The 18,888-nt window shown below is 38.7% G+C and overlaps 1 protein-coding gene across 1 annotated transcript in view; it reads left to right on the top strand.

The window, feature by feature from the left end:
* Positions 1 to 18,888, top strand: part of dock2 (dedicator of cytokinesis 2) — a 350,017-nt gene that overhangs the window by 243,383 nt on the left and 87,746 nt on the right. The window contains exons 28-30 of the mRNA XM_031898788.1: positions 840 to 938; positions 3,957 to 4,051; positions 18,715 to 18,793. Of these exons, the coding sequence (XP_031754648.1) occupies positions 840 to 938; positions 3,957 to 4,051; positions 18,715 to 18,793 (273 nt within the window). The remainder of the gene's footprint in view (positions 1 to 839; positions 939 to 3,956; positions 4,052 to 18,714; positions 18,794 to 18,888) is intronic.

The raw sequence follows: 18,888 nt of genomic DNA, 5'->3' as shown, positions 1-18,888 counted from the left end.
CGTCAAGATAGATAGATAGATAGATATGGATACTATATACTACAAATTTACTTTTGTTCAATAATAAGAATATCCAAAATCACTGGTGAGTTTTATCATTTAACCCTATAGGAAATTCTGATAGCTTTTGTCATTTTACTGTTGAAGTTACATATAGAACAATGTGGGTCTATGGACCTATGTCTGGTTCATAAGAGGGGTATATTTATTATGCTGTGTAAAAAGTGGAGTGAAGCATTACCGGTGATGTTATCCAGGGCAACCAATCAGCTATTAGATTTCAATAATTAGAAAAGAAAGCAAAGCATCTGCTATGAGCAACATCACTGGTATTTAGTGATGAGTGAATCTGTCCCGCTTCGCCAGAAAATTTGTGAATCTTTCAAAAGATTCGCGAAACGGCGGAAAATTTGCGAAACGGCGAAAATGTCGCACGTCAAAAAATAATTGTTGCCCGCGGCTATTCTTTTGTCGCCCGCAGCAGCTATTATTTCGTCGCCCGCAGCAGCTATTATTTTGTCGAAAATTTTTGGACGTGCGGCGAATTTTTCCACGGCGAATCCATGCCTGGCGAAACATTTCGCCCATCACTACTGGTAATGTTTTACTCCACTTTTTACACAGCATGATAAATAAACCCCTAAGACTACTTTTGTAGTGGACTCCAGAGTTCAGCAACAGACTGAGGACTTAATCACTCTGATGTTCTTATCATATATTGTTGGGTTTTATATGTTTTTAATAGTATTTAGATTACCATAATTGCAACCATACTATTTTTATTAGCTCAGCACTACTTACTTGAATAATTGAATATATATATTTATCTTTCCCGACAGAGTCATTTTGTAGCATGCATGACAGCTATTTTGAACCAAATGACCAATCAGCACTACACAGTTTACATCGAAACATTCAAGTCAAATTATGACCTGGTGGTAAGTAAAAAATATATATATATATATTGTGTGTTAATACAAATCTTTACAATAAAAGATAGCCCACTTCCTTCTAATGGCTAGTGATGTAGCGAACATCGCCGAAACTGTTCGCGAACACCCGATGTTCGCGCGAATTAGTTCGCCGGCGAACAGTTCGCTACATCTCTACTAATGGCCAGTCAACTGATTGGTCTCCCAAGTATAGCTGCCTTTGAGACTTCATAATGCAATGAAAAATAAAATATGTCTCAGTCCCTGTTTCAGAACTTTTGTGTCATGAGAAAGGTCCCAAACAAAGACTAAAACATTGACTTATATATACATAATAAGAAGAGGGCACACGCCACCAAAACAAAAACTGCCTGGGTGCCGGATAAGGTAGCCACCATGTAAAAAAACAAAGGACTCAGCACTCACAGGATTTGCAGAAAAAAATAAAAAAAATTATTTAATGTGCAAAATCAACGTTTCGGTCACATCTTCGGACCTTTTTCAAGATGCCTCATTCAATCCAAACCCCCCTGTGAGAAATTTTGGCGCCAAGTGACGTGGCTGTGACGTCACCCACCCCCACCCACATAGTGCAAACCCATTAAAACTATCCATCGCTCATGGCCATTTGGCAGAATCCTCATCCCAGGAGCCCCATTAGCAGACACAGCATCATACAAATTTCCCAATGCCTCTATATCTATAACTTTTGAAAGACTTAACAACTGCATAGGAAGATTTTTTTTATGTTAATTATTTTACCCATCACCTTATGATTTTAGAGTGTGATCCACTGCTATTACTTTATGTGGGAGCACACCAAGGCTAATTTAGGTACAAATATAATATAATTCAAAGGAAACATACAAAAACATATGAAAAAGGAATTGTGGGGGTGAGTAGCCCAACGTATATTATGCAGCCCTTTGTTTTATAAGTTCATCCCTTTCAAGTGCAAACATTTTCAAATCAGGCCTTTATAATACTTCACCATAAACCTAACTACTAAACTCATGTTTTCATGGCCTGGCACCTCCTTTGTCTCGCAGGCTGATCCTCCCTTGCTATAGTAGGAGGGTTTTGATTAGTTGCCTTTTTCCTTTTTAGACCATGGTGTCCAATCTGGTCATATATACTGAAACAGAACATACCACCCAAATGTCAGCTCAGGTTGCTAAAGCAGGACAAATGTATGGGTTAATTAAAAGTCTTATTTTATTGCACCAAGCAAAGCCCTACTTTATTTCATTAGGAAGTTTAAACCTTTTTTGCTTTTAATTTCCTTTTACAACCGTGGAAGGTGATGCCTTTGGTTGGACCCTTTGCAAAATAAATATTGTTCTATTTCTATTAGTATTTTCAATAAAATTATATTTTTCCAGTGTGAGTCAAAATCTCAGACATGCCTTAGAGATTTGTATGAAGGCTTTACTGACATTTCTTTTTTTGTGCTGTCAAGAAATCCAAACACCGAACTTCATTGTGATGACTCTCTTAAATTTAGGTCATGGAAAAAGCATAATGCAATAGGCATATGTTTGGGTTTTTTATAGTAATATATTCCTCAGGTGAATTTTTATTGTAAACCAATTCCATTTCAGTGCAATTTAAAATATAAAGTCATCATAACTAACTATAGCATCTATTAAATCTGTTCTACTCTTTTTCTTGTGAACCAAGGTCGAGCTTTGCTTGCTTTCTGTTATAAAAATAAGTTTTAAGACTTTGTACTTTTATATTTAGCTTAAGCCACTGAAGTCGTGCTTGTCGTGCTTTCAGTTAGCCATTGCCAACTTTACCTTATTGCTTTTTGGCAATTTTATGCCAGTTCATCTCCTCTACATTTGTTTGGAATCAGATTTTAGGATGCCCGTGTTGAAAATCAAGGTTGGTAAATCCACGTTTACATGTGCAGGGTTTAGTAAACAATTGTAGATTTGGTTTAAAGGGGTAGTTCACCTTTAGCTTGACTTTTACTGTTATAGAATGTCCTATCAACTTTTCAATTAGGCGTAAGTAATTAAAAATGAATCATTAAAAAATTGTGGCAAATTGTCTGAGAGTATCAATCTGTAGCACAAATAGATGAATGGCCACACATATAAATGCTGTTAACAAAATATTTATTCAGATTCCAGCCAGTCAAATATATCCAACAGTACCGTCCCAATCAGCATTGAGTCTTACTTGGCAACACAGACATGCTTACCCCATAATGAAATAACATTCCCTAACCTCAGATGGATCACTCACATCCTTTTCACTGTGACTAGCCTTCCTCCACGTCCCCCTGGCTGGTAGCTCACTCCCCACCTGTCCGCTTAACAGTCCGGCATTCCTCCAACGCCCCTCTGCCCTTCTCCAAACAGGAATTTTCTGGTGACGTCCTTTGCCAAAGGCCTTTTCTGCTAGTTCTAACACTGACACTTCATCCCTTACTGTAGCATAGCCAAGACTACCCATGCTAAACATTCTGTCTGCCTGACACACCTAGTTCTACTCACTGTGACGCCCTCTCTATCTATCCTGCCTATCTGCCATCAAAAAGTCCCAAACAAGCATGGATTCACAGCGAATTTCCATATTTTGCCATTGGCAAATTGTTTAGCGGGTCAAAATAGGCGTGGTTGCGGTCGCGTAAAAAAAGTCACACACGACAAAATGGTTGCGCAAATTTTTACATTTAAGTTTTCGGGTTTTTTGCACTTAATAAATACAAGACATTCAAGTTTTCAAACCATAACTTGAATTTGAGTTTTTAAAGAGCAAGAAAACTGAAATAGAGGGGAAAAAAAATCAAACTGGACCGTGGATAAATCACCCCCTAAAAGTATGATAATCGTGCAGATAACATTTTAAATTGCAGGCTAGAAAAAAGGCAGAACATGAAGGAAAATAAAAAAAAATACACAAAAAATGCATAAGTTCCTAAAAGTTAACTTAAAGGTGAACTACCTCTTCACTTACCTAAACAGTTCTAACTATACTAGAAAATAAAACTCTAAATGCCGTACTTTTTTTTAGGACTTCTTGATGGAGACCTTCATAATGTTCAAGGATCTAATTGGAAAGAACGTGTATCCATGTGACTGGATTACTATGAGCATGGTGCAGAACAGGTAATAAAATGATTAAAACATTATTATGATAAGTGATTGGTGACAATTACACTTGTTACAATAGATGTAATTGGAGGTTTAGTTATTAAAGGAGAACAAAATGCTACTGACAACCCAGGCTCCTCCACAGACCTCCCTGCTCCCTCATAACCCACATTCCTGCATTTCAAAATATGAAGCATTGCTGCTGCTGCTGCTTTAATAGGTGCCATCTTGGGTTGCTCAGATCCCCTTCACTGCAATCACTGACATGGAGGATGTGGAGTTGAAGCCAGGTCTACTTCATTCTCCTTTCTTCTCCTCTTGTCTCCTTCTATCCCCACAGCAGCCCAGGAAACTACAACTCCCATAATCCCTACACCCTCTTCCGGTTCCCTCATCTCTAACCCTGTCATGGCCCAGTTGTTCCCAGTTCCTGGCTCACTCTCCATGGGCATTCTTGACACCTCCAAGGTGGTGGTAGCTCCAGGTTTCCCAAATGTCAATAGGAGCACTTCAGCACAATTCACATCTGGAGGCGGGATGGAAATAAGTAGCAGGGCTCAGAGTTCAAATATGGGCAAGTGCAAGGATTGGCTTTGGAGTGTGTTTAATAAATGGTGCCAATTCATGCAACGACTGCATGTGACTTTACCGTAACTGCTATAGTGCTCTGCACAAGAGACCCATAAATTCCTGTTACAGTAGAGTGCGTGTGTGTGTGTGTGCATGCAAAGGGTAAATCCAAAGTTACTACATACTGAAGTTATACAACCAGATGGCACCTTGTAACACTCTAAAATGATAGAATGTTTGCCATAAGATCAGTGGTGTCAGGGCTATCAGGATCTCTGTGCATATTGTTGAATTGTACATAGTTAGAATTTGCTTATAGTTAGTGATGAGTGAATTTTTTCAACAGGCATGGATTCGCTGTGAAATGCTGCACTTCTTCATTGGCAGTTTTTTTCATGAAACTACTGCCAAAATTTGCTGCAACAAAAATTTGCATAGCGAGGAAAAGAGTAGGTCAAAGAAAGTTGTGCTTGTGTCAAATAAGTTGCGTGAGTCATGAAAACCACACAAATTTTTTGCTGTTTTGCAAATTTTCCAGCAGTTTTACACTTTTTTTGGCAAAGCGAAAATGGTCAGATTTGCTCATCACTACTTATAATGGAGGAGATGGCAGTGGGGATGTTTTTGCTGATTAAATGCCATCATGGTCAGATATGTGAGCAGAGGAGACATATGTTTGATGTCCAAGGTGACCAGATTTTAGGGCAACATTAATTAAATCTTTAAACCTTATTTTATTTTTGAATTGCCAGTTGTTTCATTATTATTATACTCAGCACAAGGTGCAAAGCATGCTGGGGCTTTCATTCATTAAGCACTGTACAAGTACGGATCTCCAGTTGCCTGAATTGCACCGTAGGGCCTGGTGATTGAAGCCACATTTTCCTCTGTGGGGGTGTTGGAGCTCAGTTAAAAAAAAATAAAAGAGCACCATAAATCTGCTCCATGGTTAAAGCTTGTTGTCCAGTACAGTCTGCATCTTGTATATTGCTTATCCACAAATGTGTGAAGGCAAGAAGCTGTAAAACTCAGTTTTTAATTTAGAAAAATCACTTAAGCCTTTGAATTCTGTTATCATTTGTCATTATCTGTGCCTTGCCCGTACAATCTGTCTCTAGAAGGAGGGAGAGATAGAATGTCTAACCTTCTAGGACAAGTGATAAAGGCATAATAATCCCTGCATGTCAAATTTGCAAGGCTCACCAACCTTTGACATTCATCACGCATAGTTCTAGGAAATTAGCACGCTCGGAAGGTTCTCCCGTGTACACAGAAGGAATTGTTAAATTGTTTTTGCACTTCATAGTGTAAAGCCTGAATCAATGTGACATTACTTTTCCGGACTTGGATTTTGCAGTAACGTGTGTACAAAAATATATATCTTATACACTGTAGGATGTGAAAGTCCAAGTTCACTGCCAAGAACTGTTATATCATTGTTCATTGTTCCGTTATTTCTGGGAAAATGTCATTAATAGAAATGACAATGCATGAGTGCTGCTTATTAACAGTGGCTGCCATGTTGGTCTGACACCAATTAATGCCCTAATGTCACAAACTAACTACGTCCCTCTTGGTGTTATTGTTTTTACTATTCGAGAGACATTGGAAACATCAAAACTTCTTTTCCAGCTGTTTGTAAAAATGTCAGAAGAGCTTAGTAAAGCAGTTTGTGGCCAAATTGATCTCCTGCGTGCTGAAAAACTATCCTAAAGACAAATTGCAGTTACATTTCTAAAAAAAAGACACTGTCATGCTGCAAATCTAAAACTCACATCTTCATTTAGACAATAGGACCTGTACCACACTCCTGCACAGTATTTTTCTCCCTCTCCCTACCATGTCTAGTTTAAAATGTCCTCCAACAGAGTGGATCTGTGCCCTATTTAGCCACCTAAGTGCAAGGCCAGATTGGGCTGATCCAATTGTTTGGCACCTAGACAAACAATTGGATCATATAAGAGCCCTGTGTTGGCAGAGAACCCTATAAATGCACCAATGCGGTTCTTATCTAATGGGATTTTAAAACCTACCTGAGAGATATTTGACTGATTTTCAGCTTGATATCTATGGGAAGGCCATCTGAAAGGGCTCATACAAGGGAAGAGAAGCTGCCGACTTGGTCTGAAGGGGCTTCTGTACCAGCCCAAGGCAACAACAGCCCTTTAGCAGGGAAGATCTGTGCCCCCAAAGATGCCCCAGTAGCTCCCCATCTTCTTTTCTGCTGCTTCACTGCCCATGCTCTGTGCTGCCGTCACTTACCTGAGCTTATGGACTGACACAATATACTGTATATATTGAATATAAATGTCACAATATAAGGCTGATTAGTAATTAATACAGATGGCATCTCAGAAACCAGTGCAATTAGCATCAGAATTTTATAATCAGCCTTGTAGTATCAGCCTAGAAGACAGAGAAACCTAATTTTCCTCTTGATAATTTGCAATGTCCCCTAAGCTTAGCTTCTCATCAGCTGCCCAGAGCTCACTGAGCATGTGAGTGTCACTGACATTTTCTAAAATGGGGAGCTCCCGTGACAAGGTTGGATCATTGCTGCTATTGAGATGCTGAAACTTTAGGCTGGTGCAGTAAGAACACTATATAAAATATGGCATTTTTAGCCATATTCATTTTTAAGGTTTAATTATCCTTCAAATTTGCCCCTGTATGGTCAGCTTAATAAAAGTACCAGGAAAATCCTATTTTTACTCAGATTTACAACCTGCTTTATAAGTACTTTCCCACTTACTATAACTAGGTCATATGTTTCAACATGCACCATGACTGGTCAGGTTCCCTCATTCCCCCCAAATATGTGTACATCCATTTCACTACATTCTAAATTCTAGTAGAAACAAAATTTGGCACGTATCACCCTGGCAACAGATTACCTTACAAGCATGTCAAGTATAAAGGGCTTATTTACAAACCCAGGGGCGCAAGTGCAAGAGCACCACGGGGTGCAAGAGCGTGCCCCTAAGCGCACATTAAACAGAACTTGTGCCCCCTCTCCACACAGAGCATTGCTCCCTAACCTGCACGTGTAAATCACCATTTTGAATTTAGCTCAGCCTAACACAGGCTTGAACAGCAGTCTGAAGGTCTTTGCGCTCCAACACAGCACAGAGGCCTAGCTATTTACACAATGCCCCATGCAGTAAGCAAGGTGCAATTTTGCACTTTGCACACTGCATGGGGCATTAAATCTTAGAGGAGAGGCTTCAAACTTAAAGCTCGCTGTGGAAATGTTGGGGTCCAGGATTGCCTGCCCCAGAACTGCAGCTACAGGAAGCTAACCATACTCAGAATGGTGTATTTCAGGCACTCAAAGATCCCACAAAAGGAGATTTGTAAGGAGTTTGCCCATTGACCCTGCTGCATGAAATGTGTAAGTCTTTTTGTACCTGATATGTTTTCATAATAAAGCATTCTTTTCTTTTATTAATGCTTGTTCCTGGAATCTATGAGTACCTCTCATCTATCATTCTGTACAGATTACCTTATCAACCTTTCTAATAACCAAATCCTTATTATCATGACCTGTCTTGCATTCTTAATATCAGGTCAGATGCACTTTTGTGGCGTGCATTTTATATAGACAGTTTGCTTGACAGTGTTTTCATCCTGTACATTTGCCATTTGAGAATGCCAACGAGTGCCCATTCAGATATTATTTAGAAGTTAATGGCTGATGGCACAAAGGCAATATCCTTTGCAGCTGGGTTCTACAGGAACAGTTGGTTGTCTTTTTTTTGCCACAATTGTTTAATATTGTGCTGGTTCTACAGATCATTCTTTGCACACGTGCAGCTTATTTGAAATGAAGTTAAAACCTTGCCAGTTTGTTTAAGCAAATTAATAACATACAGATTAAATATAGGAACAGATTGAGCTGCTATTTCTCCTCTCAGTAATTAGTTTTATATGATATACTAAAGTCCAAATATATCTGCATGCTCCAGAGAATATGCCTATGCCAGCAGTGCTTTGCTTATGGGATACACATATTTAATGTCTATATTTTTGTACTTTCCGTGGTTTCCTTACTCTCAGTATTGGTTCATCCTGTATACATTTGCTATAGGTATATTCTGAAGTAGAAAGAAAAGGCAACAAAGAAACATTGTACTGTGGTATAAATCAGTGTCATTTAATATACAATATAGCCATATCATTATAAGATGTAGCTGCTTCTGTCAGCAAATAATTTAGTTTTTTTTATTTTGCAACTTAAATGTTATTGAAGAGAAAAATAAACATAAACATTACAGACAGATTACCACACCAAATAAGTAAGGGATTTCAGAAGTCTATAGGCAAGATATTGGGGGCGCCGAACGTTAGTCTCCAAAGGCATATTTTCTTGGTCATGGTTCCAGTCAAGTCATTGGTAATGAAGGCAGATCTTTTCACAGAGATGATGAGCCAAGTCAGTTGGGGTATTATTAAACTGAATGAATTGCTAAATACAGTTCCCACAAGGGACAATTGTGCAATTGCCCACAATTCCTAAATATTTTCAATGGTGCAGTCTTTTTAAATTTCTTTTACCAAGGGCAAATTCAACAAGGGCATGCAACACTGAAATGCTGCAGAAGCATTTATAGCCTTTCCACCAAAAGATCATCTTCATTGGGTCAATCCTCCAGCTAAACTAACGCTTGGAGTTCAGGCTCCTGCAGTCTGCTTTGCTCTACTACTTCTTATATAACATGGGTATTTTGTAGCATGGTCTTCTAGCTCTTTTTTTGGGGCCTTTTGCTCTCCCTGCCTGTTTTTGAGACTTTTGCTTTGTCTTCTGGGGCTGCTGCTTCTTAGACATTTCCAAAATGTTATTAGCTGCCATTCAAAAGCAATATGGCAGTGTCCACTGCTACTAATGGCCAGGATACCCATTCTTGATCAAAAGAAGACTTCTTAACAGCAAGGAGGAAAGTTCAGGTGTCACATACCACCTTTTTGTTTGTATCTTGGTCATACATAAAAATGGACCAGGAAGGGCCCCAATCAACATTTTTTTTTAACATAATTCAGCATAGCTATCCTAAAATTCAGCATTGTTGTATGTACCAGGGTGCTTAATGCAATTGTGGCCAATGGGCCTGATTCACTAAAGTGTGATAAAAATGATTGCACGCTTTTTTCGTTAAAAAACGCAAAATAATTTGCGCGCGATTCACCATAGTATTATCTCGTGCGAAAAATCGCCGTTTTCGCAAGGGTTATTTCTCGCACTAGTTTTACCGCATGCGTTAATTTCCGCGCTGAAAAGAATACGATCGCATGATTCACTATAACTTTTGCGCGCTAAATATCGCATTCGGCTATGCGAAAATTAACACCTACTACAGGCAGGCGAAAAATTATACAAAAGTACAGTAAATGAGTTTTTTGCAATAAAATATGGACTTACAGTGTTATTTATTCAAGTCTGTGTTTCCCCTAGAGTGACGCAGCCGCCAGTTTGCAGCGAAATGTTCATTTTTAATACAGTAATTTTCTGCAAGTATTGGCGTGTATGGCTAACATGGCGTGCGTTCATTTGCGCGACTATTTATATTTGGCTACAAGTGATGAAATGTTTCGCCAGGCATGGATTCGCAGCAAATTTTTGGACGTGCGGTGAATTTTTTTGCGGCAGATTTTTTCATGCGTTTCGCAAAACAATCCGCCAATGGCAAAACGCATGAAAAAATTTGCCACGCAAAAATTCACCGCACATCCAAAAATTTATACAAGCGTCAAAAAATAATAGTCACAGCAACAATTTTTTTGCCCGCACAACATTTTTGCCGTTTCGTGGATCTTTCGAAAGATTTGCTAATTTTTCACTAAAGAAACCAGAACACATTTGCTCACCACTAGCGGCTACTATTTATAAGCATCTACTATTTATATGATACCATTTATATGCTGCCATTTATATGTGGCTAATATTTATATACACCATTTATATGTGGCGAAAATTTTTATACACTATTTCTAAGCTACCATTCATATGCGGCGACTATTCGCGGGCGTAATTTAGCACATGTACCGGCAAATACCGCATTGAAATAGTCTTCGCGAGTTAAATAACGCATGCAATATCGCACGTAAAAAAGCGCGAGTATGCTTATAGTGAATTGTGCGAAAAATCGCCAAAATGAAGCCGCGGTAAAAATTTTAGCGCACAATAAAAATAGCGCACGTTTTATCGCCCTTTAGTGAATCAGGCCCAATGTATCAAAATTAACGCAATTGCACTTGCACGTTAATGCAAATCAGACACAATTATGCTGAAAGTCCAGTTGGTGTCATGCCTGGTGTTCGGTAGAAGAGTGACACTTACTGCCACTTTGCTACTGCACTGTGCCGATTAATGTTGGGCCTGAAGGGAAACACTGGAGCTATCTCCTGATTAATCCTCTGCGTCAATAGGCACAGCAGTGCTTGATTCGGAACAGGAGGCAGGCAGCAGCTGCAAGTTCAACTGTATGAAAGTGCACGGAGGGCATTTTGGCAAATATATCTGTCTGGGGTTTTATGCCGACTGCCGGGAAATTTGCACAAACGCAACTGTGCTTGCGGTTATAAATGTCAGGGGCACTAAAGGGACCATAAAGTGTTTTTTATTTTTCTAGTCTTTCTAGTCATACCCCTGTGGCTGAGTCTTGTAAATGCTGTAGATCTTACCCATTTATTGAATTGTATGATTTCAAAAACGCTTTCTGCAGTGCAGTTTCTCTAATGCAGGTATGGGACCTGTTATCCAGAATGCTCGACACCAGGGGGTTTCCGTATAAGGTGTTTTTGTGTATTATGGATCACCCATACCTTAAGGCTACCAAAAAACCATGTAAATATTTAATAAACCTAATAGGATTGTTTTCCCTTCAACTTAGCTACCATTATGTACAATGTACTGTTTTATTATTACAGAGAAAAGGCAATTGTCTTAAAATTAGAATTCTTTGTTTATTGGACTTTATGGGAGATGGTCTTCGAATAATTTGGGGCTTTCTGAATAACAGATCCCACACCTGTCATAATAATCATCATCATCATCTAAAATGCTGCTAAGCATTATAGTTTTAGACCATTGATAATATATAATAGATAATATGCTCTTTTCTGCAGGTGAAAGATAAATGCTATCTGCCTTCATCAGCGGTTTTATTTTACTGTATCTTTACATATTGAGAGTCAATTATATTGAGCAGCTTGCTGTATGAGCTCTTAGTGAACAGAATGAAACTTTGTGAAGCTTGTAACATGGTTTATTGTTCTGCCATTGAAAGTTTTTATCCTCTTAATTTTTTAGCGCACTGTAGAATAAATGAATATTGAATTCTCTATTTGAATACATTCTCTGCTCGAATGCTAGCCAATTGGTGGGGACCGAATTTTCTTTATTTTCCTCCGTGAATAAGTTCACCTTTTGAAATGTATTTTCCTGACATTGTCATTTTTTAGGCAGAGTTGATAAGAACTGACTGTAATCAATGTTGTAATCATTTTATCTTTTATGACTTACAGTGATTATCCTGTTACTCTGAGCTAAGATCCTTTGCACTCTAATTTGAAAAACATAAAGGCATTAAAAATACAATATAGGGCACAAAAGTGTGCATGATTTGATGCTGCTGACAAATGTATTTGTGCACATTTATACTTCTTAAAGCAAAACTATATCCCTGAACACTGTAAGTATGTATAAAAATAAATCACATAAAACACCTCATATGTAAAACCCTGCTTCATCTGAATAAACCATTTAAACAAAAATATACGTTTTTTGTAGTATATGCTATTGGGTAATCCTAAATAGAAAATTGCCATTTTAAGAATTAAGGGCCGCCTCCTGGGATCATAGGATTCACAGTGTACACAAACAAGCCAAGGCACACATACATGCTAGGCCCCATCAGCCAATAAATGGACAGATTCTGTCTTACTCCCACACTACTTCCTGTTACAGTTAGAGCTGCATTATTTCCTGTCAGGTGATCTCGGAGGGAACACACAGCCCATCTATTTACTGATATATATATATTCCAGCTTGTAAAGATCCTTATTATGATGTAAACTATCTGTTGACTATCATTCTGAAGGTATAGTTTTCCTGTAACACCTAGCAGCAAGTGACAATACACAAAAAATGCTCCCCTAAACCTGTGTACTATTTACCAAGATAAGTGCTAATTGGAGTCTTGATTTATGAATTGCACACAGTTGTAGAACATTCTATCTAACGGGCACTCACGTTGATGCTGATTTAAAGCTCGTTCCCTGTCTGCTGTAGAGGAGGGGTTGTGCTTTTTATACTTTATAAACAGTATATTGTTCATTGTTACACGGTATGCTTCCCCGGAGAAGGTGATTTTATGGTTACATAATCATTATGAACAAGCAAATCTGTTTTTAGGCAAAACCTGCCTAAAAATTTCACTCATCACTAATAATCATCAGTGCAGAACAAGTTTCCCCTTCTTCATTTTATCCTCTCTTTACTCTCCAGTGCACATCATTTGTCTCCTATAAACTACTATTCATGCTCTCGCTTGCCTGATTGTTATTAAATTCCAAATTTGTATCTACATTACCGTTTCTGGAATCGCCAAGGCATTTTATAGACGCACCCAAGTACAACATTCACATACAAATACAAATCATACAAATCTTCTATGAAAGTGCTTACAAACCCACTTTAAAGGAAAACTATACCCCCAGAAGGAATACTTAACCAACAGATAGTTTATATTATGTTAAGTGACCTATTAAAGAATCTCGCCAAATATATATATCTACAGTGGCTTGCAAAAGTATTCGGCCCCCTTGAACTTTTCCACATTTTGTCACATTACAGCCACAAACATGAATCATACATGATTCCAAACATTTTTTACAAATAAAAAACTGCAAAGTGGGGTGTGCGTAATTATTCAGCCCCCTGAGTCAATACTTTGTATAAACACCTTTTGCTGCAATTACAGCTGCCAGTCTTTTAGGGTATGTCTCTACCAGCTTTGCACATCTAGAGACTGAAATCCTTGCCCATTCTTCTTTGCAAAACAGCTCCAGCTCAGTCAGATTAGATGGACAGTGTTTGGGAACAGCAGTTTTCAGATCTTTCCACAGATTCTCGATTGGATTTAGATCTGGACTTTGACTGGGCCATTCTAACACATGGATATGTTTTGTTTTTAACCATTCCATTGTTGCCCTGGCTTTATGTTTAGGGCCGTTGTCCTGCTGGAAGGTGAACCTCCGCCCCAGTCTCAAGTCTTTTGCAGACTCCAAGAGGTTTTCTTCCAAGACTGCCCTGTATTTGGCTCCATCCATCTTCCCATCAACTCTGACCAGCTTCCCTGTCCCTGCTGAAGAGAAGCCCCCCCAGAGCATGATGCTGCCACCACCATATTTGACAGTGGGGATGGTGTGTTCAGAGTGATGTGCAGTGTTAGTTTTCCGCCACACATAGCGTTTTGCATTTTGGCCAGAAAGTTCCATTTTGGTCTCATCTGACCAGAGCACCTTCTCCCACATGTTTCCTTTGTCCCCCACATGGCTTGTGGCAAACTGCAAACGGGACTTCTTATGGTTTTCTGTTAACAATGGCTTTCTTCTTGCCACTCTTGCACTCTGCAACTTTGTGCAGTGCACGACTAATAGTTGTCCTATGGACAGATTCCCCCACCTGAGCTGTAGATCTCTGCAGCTCGTCCAGAGTCACCATGGGCCTCTTGGCTGCATTTCTGATCAGCGCTCTCCTTGTTCGGCCTGTGAGTTTAGGGGAACGGCCTTGTCTTGGTAGGGTTATAGTTGTACCATACTCCTTCCATTTCTGAATGATCGCTTGAACAGTGCTCCGTGGGATGTTCAAGGCTTTGGAAATCTTTTTGTAGCCTAAGCCTGCTTTAAATTTCCCAATAACTTTATCCCTGACTAGGGATGTAGCGAACCTCACAAAAAAAGTTCGCGAACCCGTTCGCGAACTTCTGCCAAAAAGTGCGAACTTTTGCGAACTGTAAAGGGCAGAAATCACACTACATGTCTAAACTTGTGTAATAAACTGCTTTAAAACGTCTGGCGTCTACATGCCAATCAAGTCGTGTAAAGGTTACAGCCGGTTCACACGGAAAGACAAAACGCAGCAGCAGTGGATACGGAATATATTATTGCTGGTGGAAAAACATCGCTCAGGTGATTTTATTGCAATGCAATGTCACTACTATGTGTAACGTGTTTGGTGCACTACTATGAATAACAGCAAACAGCACTGGACACGTTAAAGAACAGTAAGTTAAATAAAAAAAATAAAAAAATTAATAATAAAAAAAAGTGATCTCTGGTTGGTGCTGGGGGTGAACTACTAGGAGCAGCACACCAGTCCCCAACACAGCTAGACTAATAGCACTGGGCTCTATAAATTACAGTAAAAAAGTAAAAAAACACAAATAAAAAAAAATGATGTGAATGTGTGGTTGGTGCTTAGTGCACTACTATGAGCAGCACACGTGTCTCCAACACACACAGACAGAGCTGCAGTACACAATGAAAAGAAGAGTAACAGTAATCAGAAAATAAAAGCAGTCCTTACAAGGACTATTGGGTTACAGCAGATGAGATCAGCAGGACAGCTGCCCACAGCAGTTACATACATAGCAGTAGAAAGTAGATTACTAGTCAGCAAAGCTACCTAAACTGTCCCTCAAACCCCTGCACAGCTCTCTTCCTATGCTAACTCTTCAAGCACACACAGGCAGAATGTAAAATGGCTGCTGGGCTTCAGTTTATATATGGAAGGGAGTGGTCCGGGGATGGTCCAGGAGGGAGAGCTGCCTGATTGGCTGCCATGTATCTGCTGGCTCTGGGGTGAGAGGTCAAAATTTGGCTCCAGCTAAGGCGAACCCAAAATTGCGAACATCGCTAAAAGTTCGCGAACTTGCGAACACCCGATTTTCGTGCGAACTAGTTCTCCGGCGAACAGTTCGCTACATCTCTATCCCTGACCTGTCTGGTGTTTTCTTTGGACTTCATGGTGTTGTTTCTCCCAATATTCTCTTAGACAACCTCTGAGGCCGTCACAGAGCAGCTGTATTTGTACTGACATTAGATTACACACAGGTGCACTCTATTTAGTTATTAGCACTCATCAGGCAATGTCTATGGGCAACTGACTGCACTCAGACCAAAGGGGGCTAAATAATTACACACACCCCACTTTGCAGTTATTTATTTGTAAAAAATGTTTGGAATCATGTATGATTTTCGTTCCACTTCTCACGTGTACACCACTTTGTATTGGTTTTTCATGTGGAATTCCAATAAAATTGATTCATGTTTGTGGCTGTAATGTGACAAAATGTGGAAAAGTTCAAGGGGGCCGAATATTTTCGCAAGCCACTGTGTATATATATATATATATATATCAGTAAATATTGACCTTTTACATCCTTTCCCTTGATCCACCCTTTAGTGATGCAACTCTAACTGTAACAGGAAGTAGTGTGGGAACAAAAGGCAGGAGGTGGCCCTTAATTTTTAAAATGACAATTTTCTATTTAGGAGTAAATAGCATACTATTAAAAAGTATATTTTTATGAACATTTTTATTTAGATGAAGCAGGGTTTTACATATGAGCTTGTTTATGCTATGCCTTTTATGGAGACCTACATTATTTGGGGGTATAGTTTTCCTTTAATCCAGAGTTCATGATCATATGGTAGGATCGGGTACTTTATCTATCATTCCCCTCCTGGGTTTGTATTCTTCTGAATCAGTATGAATACAACACATTCTATGCAAGTCTGTTATTAGAAAGTGTTTCTGTAGATTTAATAAGAAGTTATCTTTTTCTGGTTTGTTTAATAAGAGCAAAGCATAGTACTTGTCCAACATGACTAAACTCTTCCAGCCCCCTTATTTATTTTGCCGCCAATCTTTTTGGATATCTGTCAGTTGAACTAACTGATTCCTTTAATAAAAAGCAACGAAAACGTAAAGTCATCCTCATCTCATGGATAAATGTTACTTTTTGTTCTTTTACTTCTCAAAATACCGCATCCCTATCAAAGAGCCCGGCACTTACATTATTCATTGGTGTGTCATACTGTGATTATATTCAGTATGCCAATGGACTCCATCAGAGCAATTGTGAGTAAAAGCTAAAGCTTTATTAGTGTGTCGAGCTGTGCATACGTTACTAAAAAATGTATAGTCCTGCAGGCATAATTAAAATAGTTCTTCCATAAAATATATTTTGCTCAAGTGCTTTTATGGAGATCAGCAGAAACAGATCTATTTTAGAGACAAGATGTATGCTTCCGAGCACGCTCCAAGGTCAGGGAAACATTTGGAAAAAGAATGCTTCTAAAATTTATTGCATATTAGAATATAGTACTTTTCTTTACTTTATACTATTTGCTAATTTTACAGTGCGGATAAATAATTCTTAATGTGCATTAGGTTGTCAACCAAGAATATATGGAGTGCAAGGTTATACATCCGAACTCAATATCTATTCATTGCCCTGACTAGGGCAGAGATAGCAGTTTGCAACAATCCCTAATAGGCAAACATCTCCCACCACACTGTACTTTGTTTATAAAGTAGAACCCTGTATTTTGTTTATAGAGTAGAACCCTGATTTCACGTCTCTAGATTTTACATTTTCTCGTAATTGAGGTTACTTTGTTACGGTTCCATTCAGGCAAGCTGCGTTTATTGTTTTCTGGATTTAACGTTTTCCTGGGATTTGTGCATTTTGACATGGTCCCTGGTTAAAACATAAAATCGGGGGTCTACTGTTTGTTTGTATGTTATACTATGTTATATAAATCATTCCTATATAATAAGATAATAAGCTACGATTTGCCTTGAGGAGGAAACTTCGGGAAATCGTAGTGTTGTGTATGAAATACCCGCGATTTGCATTCTTGCTGGTGGGATGGCATTGCGGACAGATTGTTGCAGGGCGACTAATCTCCCCGTCTACCACTGCCCTTAGAAAAAATGTCTTTTTAAGCCTATGAATTCATTCAGTGAAAAAACTTCCACCGGAAAAATTCGGTCACATTTTTCATTTTAGAGATGAGAGAATTTTTTGGCCTAGTTTTTTTTTGCCTAGACTCATGCAAAAATGTGCTTTTCTTGAATGGCGAATATTTTTGTGAGTCTGCAATAGAATTTAGCCATCCGTTTTGTTTTGCTGGGACAAAAGGCAGGAAAAAAAAATCCACGCAACATTTTGGTACTTTTAATGGATGCTGAATAAAGTTTCTTCTTTTTTTACATCACATGTAAAAACTTACTTTAATCAGTGCTAGCAATAGTGAAATTCATATTAATATAAAATAATAAGCACAGCCCGAAACTCTCTGTAAAACATTTGTTTGTAGGGCTATGCCCCATAGTGCCGTAGTGATTTCCCAGAAGTAATTAAAATTCCACAACACCTGCGCAACCCTGTGAGGAGCAGACTGTGGCAGTGTATAATAGGCTGGCTTGGTCCCCCAAGATATCCCCCTTGTGGCTGTTGGTTGTACTGCTCTATAATCCACATGTAGCAAGACACTGAGGCAACAGGAGATTATGTTCTAAAAGTTTTAGATGGAAACTTCCATTTCACTCCAGGAATAAACCTTTCTCGCAGAAAAAAATACATGAAAAACACCACAAAAAATGCCCATTGACACACCATGTCACACCATAAACACAAATCATTCAGTTGCTAAGATCTACCTAGTATATAAAATCCTGATCCATCTGCCTGTGTTAAAGTAGTGATTTGTATTTTATTCAAATAAATATGTATTGTGTTTTTTTCATTATAGCCACTTTTTTGCCAAAGAGTAATAGTGAAAGCAAATGTAGATGACAACATTTTGTTGTAGCAGGAACATGCAAAATCATACAAGAATGCTTGAGAAAGTGCAATAAAGACACAGACCCTCTTTGTACCTTGCTGAGAGCTTCTCTTTGCTTTGCCAACTCGCTTGGAGCCCACTACACCTTTAAAGACATCTGGCAGATTACTGTTCATATTTCTGAAGTATATAAGTAACATATGCACATTTTGCTCCTGTTTTCAGTTATTTATGTTCTTGCCTCCTCCATATAGAGTCTTCCTGAGAGCCATTAACAAGTTTGCTGAGACCATGAATCAGAAATTTCTTGAAAATATGAATTTTGAAGTACAGGTAAAACATCATTTTTTTTTAAACATTTTCTTTATTTTGATCACTACTCTGATTCATAATGCATGGGACCTGGATTTTCTAGATAAGGGATCTTT

This window comes from Xenopus tropicalis, chromosome 3 (assembly GCF_000004195.4).
Source record: "Xenopus tropicalis strain Nigerian chromosome 3, UCB_Xtro_10.0, whole genome shotgun sequence".
NCBI classification, from domain to species: domain Eukaryota; kingdom Metazoa; phylum Chordata; class Amphibia; order Anura; family Pipidae; genus Xenopus; species Xenopus tropicalis.
The sequence above is the reverse complement of the archived record's forward strand: the minus strand, read 5'-3'. Positions and strand labels throughout refer to the sequence as shown.